The sequence below is a fragment of the Homalodisca vitripennis genome, chromosome 3, assembly GCF_021130785.1.
Source record: "Homalodisca vitripennis isolate AUS2020 chromosome 3, UT_GWSS_2.1, whole genome shotgun sequence".
Lineage (NCBI taxonomy): Eukaryota > Metazoa > Arthropoda > Insecta > Hemiptera > Cicadellidae > Homalodisca > Homalodisca vitripennis.
In genome coordinates, this window is record NC_060209.1 from 140,942,674 (window position 1) to 140,956,016 (window position 13,343).

At 31.1% G+C, this 13,343-nt stretch overlaps 1 protein-coding gene across 1 annotated transcript in view; it reads left to right on the forward strand.

Annotated features, from left to right (window-relative positions):
• The window catches only part of LOC124357597 (afadin), a 302,603-nt gene that overhangs the window by 257,948 nt on the left and 31,312 nt on the right, over window positions 1-13,343 (forward strand). Inside the window, exons 15-20 of the mRNA XM_046809519.1 lie at window positions 584-689; window positions 1,575-1,763; window positions 3,198-3,284; window positions 3,471-3,620; window positions 5,471-5,719; window positions 5,828-5,956. Of these exons, the coding sequence (XP_046665475.1) occupies window positions 584-689; window positions 1,575-1,763; window positions 3,198-3,284; window positions 3,471-3,620; window positions 5,471-5,719; window positions 5,828-5,956 (910 nt within the window). The remainder of the gene's footprint in view (window positions 1-583; window positions 690-1,574; window positions 1,764-3,197; window positions 3,285-3,470; window positions 3,621-5,470; window positions 5,720-5,827; window positions 5,957-13,343) is intronic.

Genomic DNA, 13,343 nt, shown 5'->3' on the forward strand with positions numbered 1-13,343 from the left:
TAAGACAACCATTTCCTGAAGTCTGACAGGCACGTTATCATTCTCTTTGGATGCCATGTAAAATATGGCTGATGATGTTCAGATAGTCTTCAGGTTAGAAGACAACCATTTCCTGAAGTCAGACAATCAGATAGCAGCATTATCCTTAGACGCCACCTATGGACATAGCTTTGAGGCAAGATAACCACTTTTGACTATTGGTACACAGTTTAGAAATTACCTGCCCTTACTGTTGAATTGTTTTTGTGCCACATCATTACTGGAGCCAATAAGTTATATGCATAAATTTCAGTTATGTTAATAAATTTGAGATACTGTTCTTTCGTTTTTTTATGTAGCGACACCTTATTGATTTCTAATCATCGCATTATGTTTCTAATGTCTAGGTTTATTTACTCCTTTGAAATCCTGGAACTTAAATGAGTTGTATATTGACAGCAAATTTATGTGTCTATTAAGTGATTAAGTTGTAATTCACAATTCATATTTTGGGAGTTTGTTTACTCAGCTATCATTCAGTTTACTTTGGTTAATATATGTATATTCTGTAACTTATTCCTATAAGAGGTTGGTGATGTTGCAGGCATCTCGTGGCTTGTCTGCAGGGAGAGTTAGCAGCTGTTATGCCTAACTTCCTGTCGGAGAGGGAGGACCTCAGTCATGATCCAGAAGATTCATCTACAGCATCTGTAAGTTGTAAATCATAGCATTATTGGTTCAAATTAAGTAGTTTCAACTGGAATATAGTAAAATATAAAGTTACGGACACTGTTGGGAAGTTCCAGAAAATTTAAGTAATCTAATTTAATAATTTAGTTAGAATTGATGATTCTTTGAGCAATTGGAAAATGTTAATTAGATATAATCAGTAATAAACATAATTTCCAATGTAAATTTGTATTTTACATATGAGGCATTTGGAAATCAAAGGTTTCATCTACATACTTATTTTTTGGGTCACCTGAAGGCGTAATCTTTGTTTTCGAAAGACATTGTACAAAATACAAAATTATATAGGAAAACTGTGTTTAATAATAATAATAATAATAATAATAAAATTAATAGTTGTATCGAATTACTTGGATTTGGCAAATACTTCTCAAACTTAGTAGGAATACTTTGTCAAGTGCAAATGCACTATGTCACCAAAAAATGACTATATTTTTTACATTTATTTAATTAGTTATATACATTACTCGACTCTTTTTTATATCAAATATCTCTGCCGAGAAATAATATGAAGTGAATACACACATTACTAAGTGTTTACAGTTGCCATTGGAATATGAGTTATCTAATGCAATGTTAACGCAGATCAATAAACCTAACCAATTATATCACGCATTATTATTGGTTTGGTGTGTTTAAAAGTGATGGCACTTGATGATTAATTAGCAAAATAAAGACATTATTTATTTACTGTTTTATCACATTTTATATTAAACCTTTGGTATTAACACTTGATAGACATCTAGCATATATTATTGTGATTTCGTTTTTAGTAAATATCTAGCACAATCTTCCACAAAAAAACCATCCTACGGAACTGTCTTCTAGTGTAGTATTGTGGTCAGGTGTTGGGTGTGTTGGCGTCGGCCATGGCTCTACTGCGGCGCTGCAGAGTCAATGCAGCTCTCACCATCCAGTTGTTCTCTCAGCTGTTTCACTTTGTCAACGTGTGGTCCTTCAACCGCATAGTAGCACCTAACAGCCAGTACTGCAGCAGGGCGTGGGGTCTGCGACTCAAGGCTAGGCTTGCACAGGTCAGTACCGTACTATAGACTGGAAATCATGCCTGGTCATGGGTTCTTAATCGATACTTTTCATTAACACCAAGATGATACACTTGAGTTGAGATAAAATTTGGATAGTTGTACTATGTAAAAGCTTATTTAATGTCCTGGAAAAATAAAGTAAACCAAGAATAGCGTGTTTATCTTTAGACAGGAAACATGAAAAAGTTAGGATACTACTACTCATTTTAATTTATTGTTCAGGTTTGTTTATAATAAGAGTAATAATCAGGTTTATGAAACAAATAATACAGTTTTTGAATAAATTGTGAATATGAATTCATGAAAATTTACTTAACCACAACCTGATTGCAATAATGACAATGACCTAGCTCTTGGGAATGTTATACGATTCAGTGAATTGGTCAAGTGAAATTTGTAACACAATTCAACATACTGTGTGGGGCCTTCATTTCAACTAATAAAACGACTTAAAATGTCTTGTGACATCCCCACCACAAGATTAGACCCTGTTGTTTTAATTTTCAAGCAAGAGACTTATAGTCTGTAGTATTTCTTAGTTTAAATGAGTATGGATTACCCGGGTTGTTAGCATTGTTTTCAGACACTTGTTTGAATAACTAATAGGTTGAATAAACAATATTTTATATTGTTATAAAGATTTTTCAGTTTGCTTGGAAAACAATATTTGTTTACCTAGTTAAATTTGTTTAGTTTGATCTGGTATACTTGGATACCTGTTTAGTATTTATTGTGTTTTAATAAAATTAAGAGTTTAAGTATCATTAAACTTGTAATTCTGTTAAAAGATTCTGTGACTTTGAATCATATATTTCTATTAATTCACTGACGGAAAATTTAGTTCTCTCAGTATTTTTAACTATTAACTTCAGTTTGGTTTTAAATAACATATATTATTGAGAAAAAGGCTATTTTATTTTCTTAAAAAAATTTAGCTAAAAGAGCTATGGATAACATTATGCATGGTGAATACACTATGTGTGGAAATATATCACAACCTTAAAGGGGTAAGGGCTCTTCTTGATTTCAACTGTACCATTATTCAATATGAATTATCTAACATACGCTATGGTTATCCAGCCTGAAATATTACAGTTCATCACAAAGTGGATGCATTGTAGTTAATGTGCTTAAAAATCAAATCGATGGTACAAAGTCTTCTTTTAAGTATGATTTGTATGAATAATTTATTTACCAAGAAAAACCTTAGTGAAGTACTAGTGATATACTTATATGTTACATTTATTCTGATTATTAAGCATACTTGTAGGGAAATACTGGCAGATTACAGATATAATACATGTATTCAGCCCACCCTTCACTAGATTTGGTTGATCACGCAACATTTATCTTAATTTTGTGTCCTTGATGACTTATTCTGACTTTTCACTTTTACTTAGTTACTATGCATCTGTTCACCAGGTTGAAGTGTGGGCAGAACGACAAGGCTTGGAATTGGCAGCAGACTGTCACTTAGCTCGGATTATGCAAGCGGCGCACCTACTTCAGGTATCACTCATGCATGCATAAGTTGCATTGTTACTTTAAGCATTCAATTATTCATTCCTTTTTTCTTTTTTTCATTTTTAATATGCATAATATCACAGAAATATTTAAAAATAACTTTTTACCCTAAGCAAATGTTTTTGTAAAATTATTGTATTTTTATTATTTTTGATGTAAAATGTTCTGCAGGCGCCAAAGTACTCAGCAGAAGACCTGGCTACACTGTCGTCAACATGTTTCAAGCTCAACTCTCTCCAACTGCGAGCTCTGCTACAGAAGTATCAACCGACCCCTGACGAGCCCAGGCTACCACACGAGCTCATCGACAATGTGGTCAGAGTACGTACTGAGTTTTTCATGACAACCTCTACAAGAATTTATTTTTTTACATCATAGATCTAAATTTAATCGTTAAAATTTTTATATCCTAAAAATAGTTTTCCATTTAACCCTAGATCTGTCACTTATTGTACTTGGATCTTAAATGTTTTGTGATATTTATAATTTTCTGAGTAATAAGTGCTCCTATTGTAACGATACCAACCAAAAAAAGATAGAAGATAGAAAAGATAGATAGAAAAAATATTTATTTTCTTGAAAATATGTACAATAGTAAAATTATATAAACATCATTTATACCTTAAGCACAAACACAAACATTGCTCCTTAATTGTAGACACAATTGACATGAAAATAAAAATAAAACAATGTAACTTTTTGTTAAAGAAATATGAACATGTCTTTTTTTTATATTAATACAGCTAAGGTACATCAATAAACAAAATTCAAGAAAACAAAATAGGACCTCAAAAGGCAAGGAACTGCCTGTGTAGAGGCTCCAACTTTCTTAGAAAAAAAAGAAAACAACACTCAAGCAAATGAAATTAACAAATAAATTCAAATACGATCAATCTTCCCATTTAAACTAAGCTTTAACAAAACAAATTTGAATAAAAAACACATTTTATAATTTTCAAAGTCTAAAGCTAATTCAGTACATAAAATGCCATAAATATAAATTATAACCATATCCAGTTATTATATCTTCCATATACACTTAACGTTTGTACAGACTTAACCAACAATAAACCTAAAATTAATTATCAACTATTTATATTTACTAGAAAATCAACACTTTCAAAAGACAATAACCACGTTTTTAATTTTTTTGAAAATGATTTAGAATTATTACAATTTATTATTACACTTGGCAAAACGTTGTAAATTTTGGGTCCTAAAAAGATGTAACCTTTTTGAAAAAGGTTTGTAAACTAATGTAAAAAAGTTTCATTACATAACATAGATACTGAGATTTTATAAGGATGCATATGCAACCTTATAAAATGGATATGCAATGTAGTATCTGTAGTAAATAAATAAAACAAGGAAAGATATTTCACATCAAAATTTTAAGGCGGTACAAAAAGACTTTTACAATACTTTAATGGTTGGTTTACTGAGCTGTTATGTTTCAATAACCGATAATACCTACATTGGGAAATAAAATTATTTTTCTTTTTATTCATGAATTATAATAATTGACTTTATAAAAATTATATTTAAAACGCTTAAAAGACTATGGACGCACTTAGTAAAATAGCCTACGCCAAAATAGTCCGACATTTGAGGCAGTGTTGCTATATTACTACTAACCAGCTGTAGTCTTAAAGTGGCTATAGTCACCAGTGTCTGTTTGATTTAAAATATTGTTTGAAAACAGTTGAATGAAATTAAATGTATTTATATTTGTCTATGGTGACCTATGATGATTATTTATTGTAACAGGTCTTGAGACAGATCAATAATTTGTCATAGTTGTAAAACAAGCTACAGTGTTGGGTGTGGAATGATTGTTATGCAACAGCCACCATCAGACTATTTTGGTATGGACTGCTCTTGTAAAACTATTGATAACATTTACATATTTTTCTTTAAAAAAACTACAGCATTTACTTTGGAAAAAAATTTTGCATTAAAACCTTTAAATTAGATCTTGGTTTGAATTTTTCACAAATTTATGATCAAGTTATATGTTTATTTTTCAAAGATTTATTCCTAGTAATGGTAAACCAATTGCATTGTGATACTAGGCCATCATCTTGATAATACCTCATTGTAATTTACAGTACAGATGATTGTGTATTCTTGAAAAGATTGTTCTCTAACTCACTTATACTCTGTGTTTATAGGCCGCAGAAAACTTGGCTGATGAGCTGGCTCGTTCGGATGGGCGGGAAGTGAAGCTGGAGGAAGAGCCTGAACTAGCTCTACCGTTTCTCTTGCCTGAGGATGGCTACAGCTGCGAGGTGGTGCGGGGTATTCCCCCTGGGCTGGTAGAGTTTGTGGGACCCCTGCAGCATGCGGGTCTATGTCGACTCAGTGCTCAGCCCACCTCCAACGGCCTCTGGACCGTCTACATGGGTCCAGCAAATCCCATGGTATGGCCATATCAACAACATATAGTCTGAATAGTAATTATACACATTTATTAACAATAATCATTATGTTACTCTAAGGATTCTTAAAAAATATGTTTTTCGTTTTAGGTTCGTAGTCCAAGTGCGATGAGCAACCGGTCAGGGGGCTTTGTGCCGACCCAGCAGCAGCCTGAAGTGCAAATCATCAAACTGCACAAATCCAACAACGGTATGGGACTCAGCATTGTGGCGGCTAAGGTAGGTCTGCACGATCTGTTTGTTATTACACACCACTATTAAGTTTATGGTATTAGACTGCATTAAAATCTTAGCAAACTAATTTTTCAGCAGAAGGTGTGCAGTATAGAAAATTAAAAGTGAAGTGTGTTACTGAAGTTTTCTTGCAGTGTATGGAATATAGATCATGGGTTAACAGGAAAGTCACAGATCTTTGACTCGGATTTCAATGGACAAGATATTTACCTAAATTATATCTTTAGAGTTTTTTTAACAAATTATTAATGCTAACTTTCAAATACAATTTTACATTCCAATAATTAATCATGTATAATTTTATGAAATCACTGCTGCTCAAGTCATGGGAGCAGAAAACTAGACCAATGTCAGATAAATAAATAAAATTATAACAAATTATCAAATATTCTTTACTCTTACACTTAGAGCAACCATATCTGAGTAGATGTGGCAGGGAATGGTTTATGTAGTCTGGATGGGATAAGGTATAAATTCATGTATCTTTAAGCACAGAAGAGCTGATATGCTAAGCGCGAATTCCAAAACTGTTGGCTAGAAGTTATTTATTTATTTCTCTTATAAAATCCCTTTTTTAGGGTATATAGGTGGTCATAACATAATTACCATCATAATAAATTAATTAATAAACATCATAAACTAAAGCAAGTATAACAAAATGCACTTGTTATAAATTTAAAAACTAATAAATTTCTCAATCCATAACCTTCTTGATAGCACCGACCCCCCCTTAGGGTAGCAGCAGCTCCTTAATCAAGCTATAATAACATTGATTTACCAGTCATTTATTAAGTACAGTTTTAAAACTATTTGTATGGGCTAAGTTGTTCAGAGACTGAGGGAGCTTTTCAAAAAACTTCCAACCCGTATAAGGTGGTTCAGTTTCATGTAATTTTGTATAGTGTGATTCAGAAAATATGTTTCTATTATTATAATTGATTTCTACGTTTTGTTTGTTTGTAAAACTAGTAATGTAACATTTAATTATGTCTCTACAAGAGCTAAGTTTGTTTAAAATTTGAAGCAATGCCCATTAGTTACACTTACATGTTTTAAACACTCAATAATATTTAATTTTTTCAGGAACCTTTCAGCCAGATAAATGCTTAGGGGTATTTTGTTGTTTGAAGGAACCAGGTAATTTTTTAACAAATATAAAACTGTAATGTTAAAATGCCTCTTCAAACCCTCTTCTCTTAGTCAGTTTGGTCTACCTTATAAACTCATCCAAGCCATTTAATTTAGAAAGAAAGTTTTTTGTCAAACTTTAATAAAGATGAGTAAATAATGTAGCATATAAAGTTTCAACATACACAAGTTTAAAAACTAAAAACATACTTAGAATTCACCAACCCCCAAACCTCGTAGAGATTGAGTTGTACTACAAGGGCAAAAACTGTTTTCCGTTATAGAAATTCACTAATGAATACCTAGCTATAACAATTGCAATATTCATCTTAGTTTATATTAATCTTTGTTCATGAATTACAAGAGTGAAGGACTCCTCCTGTTACTAATTGTTCCAAAGTAATGGACTTGCTTATATATTAAATTTAACCCTACATCGGGCGCTAAACGGAGTTTTCCTCCGTGTATTTTTTATTATTAAAAATAGTACTACTTTTCTGATGTTGGCAGTCGTTTCCCGCAGTGTAATTCACGAGCATCTTTCGGGGAAGCGAAACAATAGCCTCCCGCTTATCTTTGTCAAAATCTCTCAGTGTGAGGTCTACTTCCGTGCGAGACTGGACGATTCCTCCGTGAGCGCCCGATGTTGTGTTTGTAGTGCTTGGACGAAAACTCCGTGAGCGCCTTATTGTGTTTAGTTTTTATGGAGTAATAATCCGTGTGCGCCTAAATGTGTGACCTGTGATGGTTTCTTTTTAAGTTTTACAATATATTTTATTTGAGTTTTGTGAAATAGAGAATGAAGACGAGAGACTTGTCAGTACAGTACCCTTGTGCTAGGGAACATTTCAGTACTGTTTATGGAGTGAACATTGTCGTTATAAGAACCAGAAGGAAAATGTTTTGAAACTTTGTGTAGTGTTAAAAAAAATTTTAGTAAAGAATACATTTTTATTTCAGAGTATTAATTGACATTACAATTTTATAATATCTCAAGAACTGAAGTAAGTTGTTTTTGTAAGAAGTTAAAAAGTAAGTTAATTTCCATATATTATTACAGTAGGTTAAACATTTTTACAATTAATTGCATTATTCCTTAAAATAAATCATGTTGTTATTATACAATAACATTTTTTAAGATTTTGAATTTCTTATTTGGAAAATTCATTACATAAGAGAGTAATTTTTATTTAATATATAAAAATGAATATATTACATTGTAATTAAATCAGTATGAATTTTTAAACAAATAAAAACAGTTTAAACGACTATGATATCCATTATTCGCTAACCTGGAGGAAACCTCCGTGAGCGCCTGATGGTGTTTCTAATTTTAAGCGCCTGATGGAGGGTTAATAATATGCTATTTAATTTTATTATTGGAAATAATATTTATTATTTTGACTATCTTTAATTGTTCCACTTTCTTTAACCTTCACAACTGGCAAAGACATAATTTAAAGTGCATCTTACTCCTTTGTAAACTAGTAGAGTCATAATCTGCAACGTATTGAATATAGTCTTATTAATTACATCACAGTTTTGATAATCATTGCTTGAATACACAAATATATTGGTTCTCTTATTGATTGCTGAAAGCTGATGACCGTGCACGTGACAAAAACTTGCCATCTGTCTTATAATACAGTCTTTTTTTGTAATTTTAAATTTACGTGTTAACAAATGTTTATATAAGTATATATATATATATATATATATATATATATATATATATATATATATATAAGTATATATATACTTATATATAAGTTTTTATTATATACATATTTTCTTTATATATAAGTTAATATGAGGGTCATACAATAAGTAATGAGACAAATTACTACTGCTTAAAATCTGCTGAATTGAGCCATATGAAACTTCCAGGACATAAAGTTGGAAACCTTGCAAACATCTGATCAACTGTTCAAACGTATTTTGTAAACATAGCCTCAAATTTACTCAGTTAACAATGGCAAGTCTGCTTGAGAATTGCACGATGGAAGAGCAATGCACCGTGATCAGATTTTTAGTCGTGGAAGGAGAGAAAGGTTGTAAAATCCACAAAAGAATGTCCAAAGTGTACAGAGACAATAATTGTTTTAATTGACAGTTTACAAATGGGTAGAACTGTTTCAAAGTGTCCATGCAAAAGTTTCTGACAAGCAACACAGTGGGCGACCGATCGAAGTTGGGACTTCCTCTCTCGAATCTCGGATTGTCCTGTAATTTGGAAAAAGGCATATCACTGCTCGAGTGTTGGAACGGTTCATAAAATTATTCACAAGCTGCAGTACAAGAAAATCTGTAAGATGGGTGCAGTACAAGAACATTGTGCAAGATGGGTGCCCATACAACTCACGGAATAAAGTTTTGAATTCTGATTATCAAAATTCAACAATTATTCTGATAATTCAAAATTTAGTTATTTGTATATCATACAGCTTATTTTTCTGAATAAATTATTGTACAAAACTAAATGTTTTAATCAATAGATATTTATTTTTACAAAACAAAAAATTTTAAAGGGTGCTCAATGCATCAAGATGGTGGGGTCAGTTAAGGCTCAAATACGTGCCAGCTGGAGGGTTAAATCTTTGAACTGTTTTAACCCTCAAGTGTTGAGGATCACTGTGTGTGACAGTTTATACTAGTATGAAAAATGGTGGAATCATTGACATCGACAAATTTGATGTGGTAGGTCTATCCATTTATTTGATAGATGGTATTATATTAGGAAATATAGGGAACAAAAATAATTACTTCTTTTGTTGTACAATCTCTGTATGTAGGTAACCGATGCAATGTCAGTAATCACAAATAAATAGTACGTAAATAGTACATTTTAACACAAATGAATCGTGAATATTATATTGTTTCAAATTCATAACTTTTGGGAAACAACTGCTATATGTTGTATAGTAATGTGACATGATGACAGCATTGTAACTAATGAGTATGGAATTTAAATTTCAGATGGATAGAAATTCATTGTGAAAACATAAGTGAAGGTCATTTGTTATGACCAATGATGTCTGAAAATCTTACAGGTCACGGTTTTCTAACATCTATGAACTTTATCCAAGCATTTCATAAACTGCTGTTAATTTGAAAATTTCATCTCCAAATATAAATCTTTGAAACTAATAGTCATCTTTGGTTGAGCTCTCAATAGTTAACAGCCCAAACAGCTATTTATGGTTGGCTTTAAGCAGGATATTATAATAAGCTATATACAAACTCTCAACCCAGAAGGCATTATCCCTCTCGTAAGTCCTTCGGTACCAGATTGGTGTGCTGAGTGAGCTGGTGCCAAGGATGGATTAAGGGTGCCATTTTGGGGGAAAGAGCGGCTTGACATACCGGGTGGGCTGGAGTGTATTAACACCACTCCCCCCCTCCCAATCAAATGGGGAAATCAGGGAGATCTTCCCCAGGAACAATATCGAAATTTAAACACCAGTATATAGGATTTTAAAGAATTTAAACCATGATTTTGGAAAATGTATTAATTAGTAAATTTTTTATTACTTAAATGTATATATTGTATATTCATATGTTGATAAATAAAATTCTTTTCTTATAAAAGTATTATTTTTCTGAAATAGCTTACAGAAAGTTTTTAATTATAAGATGAATTAAACTAAACATAAAAAGACAGCTATTCAATAATGTGAAATCGGTAAATGATCACTTAATAACATCACAACATGAGTGAAGTTTTCATAATCTGTTTCTATCAGCCCAAAATTTTTGTAGTGTAAGAAAAACATTTTATAAATCAGCAGAAGCAGTACTACTTTTTCGTTGAAGTAGGTTAGTGGATGAAGACGCCTAAAAAGATCTTATCAAGTTGATATGATACTTCAAGGAAATAATTTTTAAAAGGAATTCGATTCCTGTTTGTCCATCAAGATGTGACTAAACCATTTAAAATGAATACAGAAGTTAATAACGTTTTTAAAGTTTTGGTTTAGTCTTTTAAATGATAGATTAGGCCTAATGATGTCAGGTATATAAGCAGAACTTTTAAAAATTTGCTAGGAACTTGTAATAGAATAAGGAAGTAAAAATTCTCTTGTTCTAGCAGTAAATTGGGTAATGAAAATCAACGAATGTGTGTGAAAGTAATGGTAGCAATAATTCAGTTTTAATAGTATTGAATGGAACCACTTGATGAAACGTATGTATAAAACTTTATTACATCAGCGAAGGTAAACACATAGGACAACACAGTCGCTGTGGGGCAGACAGCAGTCCATCACTGTAAGTTAGAGATCCGCGGTGCACCAACTCTTGGTACACAATACGGTTCATTACAACCAAAAAAGGTTTCACCCGAACTGTATTTTAAAATTTGTTTATCACTTTGGAAAACAAAAAACCTTAAATATCACCTTATTTCAAAGCAATTTGCAGAACTTCAAATACTTTCTACTTGATGATAGATGATAAAATGAGCTTCCGGAATCAAAATATATTCCATTTATGTAAAAATGCATGGGTATTGCTTATAATACCAATGTTTGAGAAGAATTCAAACTATCTATATTCACAATAAAAAAAAATCTTATACATATAAACCTACATACATTTTTATAGATAATGTATTTTTATATGACTATATAAAAATAGTCATAAAAACATAGAATAAAAATTAGCGATTGCCCTTTTATCACTGAGCAGCTGATGTCGTCGTGTTATTCCAGCAGCACGCTGATATTGAAAGAACAGGCATGAAAATACAAACTTCAAATTACAATTATTTAAAAATATTCATACTTTGTTTATCCACCTACAGCTTTTTGTGGACATTTTATCAAAATAAGTGTAAATAAATTATTGATTAACTATTGATACACACGAATGTCATCTTTCTGTTAAAAAATGAACTGTAGATATACATTTGGGTAAATAGTATATGGAGAAATAAATCACTTAAAGAAAACATGAACTAATTTTTCCGTCTATTACGCCAGCACAAAGACTTCCAAAGGTTCTATTTTAAAATTCAAAAAAGGGAGTGAGCTGAAACGGTTTATTATTAATTTTTCAATAATGTAAGCAAAATATTCTTACAAATTCTCTGGCTTTCTTTGTACATTTTTATATATTTCGGTGTTTTCAAAATGCTAACTAGCATTATATATCTAAAATTTAATAATTATTAATTGTTAGATGAAATTACTTAATCTAATAATACCTAGCACTGAAACATTCAGGTATTAGAATAATAGGATAATAATATAAAAAAGTTTATCAAGGAAAATAAATAACAGTTATTTTACATTTCAAGTCGGGCTATTAAATTAATTTGAAAGCATTTCAAGCGACATTTCAGCAGAAATTGGTTTGAAATACTTAATATACTATAGTTAAGTAGTACATAATTAAAATGTATTAAATAGCAAATTAAAAAAGATGTAAATAAAGAGTAAGATGATATTATATGACCTCATAAAACCTGTAATATTTCATGTATTTAATTTGTAATGCATATTATAGTTATTAATAGTTGCATTACCTTTAACAGCTAATTTATAAATACTGATTAATTATGCTCACAGAAAGTAATTGGGGAGTAACACTCAACGAAAGTAGGCCCTGTTTCTAGTGTGAGACAGTGGCAATTAAGAAAATGAAAGTGGTGGGTGCATCACTTCACTTTCCCCGTGAGATATGGATATGCCCTGTCACCAGTGGAAAGTATTTGGTGTTTTTGTATAAAGCTAAACTTTAAACGCTTTTATATTCTACAATTCAGCTGCAATAAATCAAAATTAATGGAGGCATTGAGGTGAATTAGATCTTTATATCATGAGTACTTTTAAATATACATTTTGTTTTTAGTTCTATAATTTAATTTTAAAATACCAACAATTTAAAGTTTTCATTGTATTACAGTGTTTTCTTCTCAAAAATTCAAAGTTTTATTATTTAACCATTGGCACAAAATATGTCTAGAGATTTTTATGACATTAAAACTTAGTCAATAACATCATTGTTAACATGTCTATGACAAAATAACCCTTAACTCTTACAACAGTGGACTCAAATAACAAATGGTACATAACTATTTGATTCAAAAAAATGAGAATGTATTTTACATTGTTAAACTGAAAGGAAATGTAGTACTGTATAGAGTATGTAATTTAATTGATGGATTACCTTCCTTCATCTCTTAAAACTAGTTGTCAGGTTACAGTATCCTATTTATTGGTCCACAATGTTGGGTTAAAGTTTA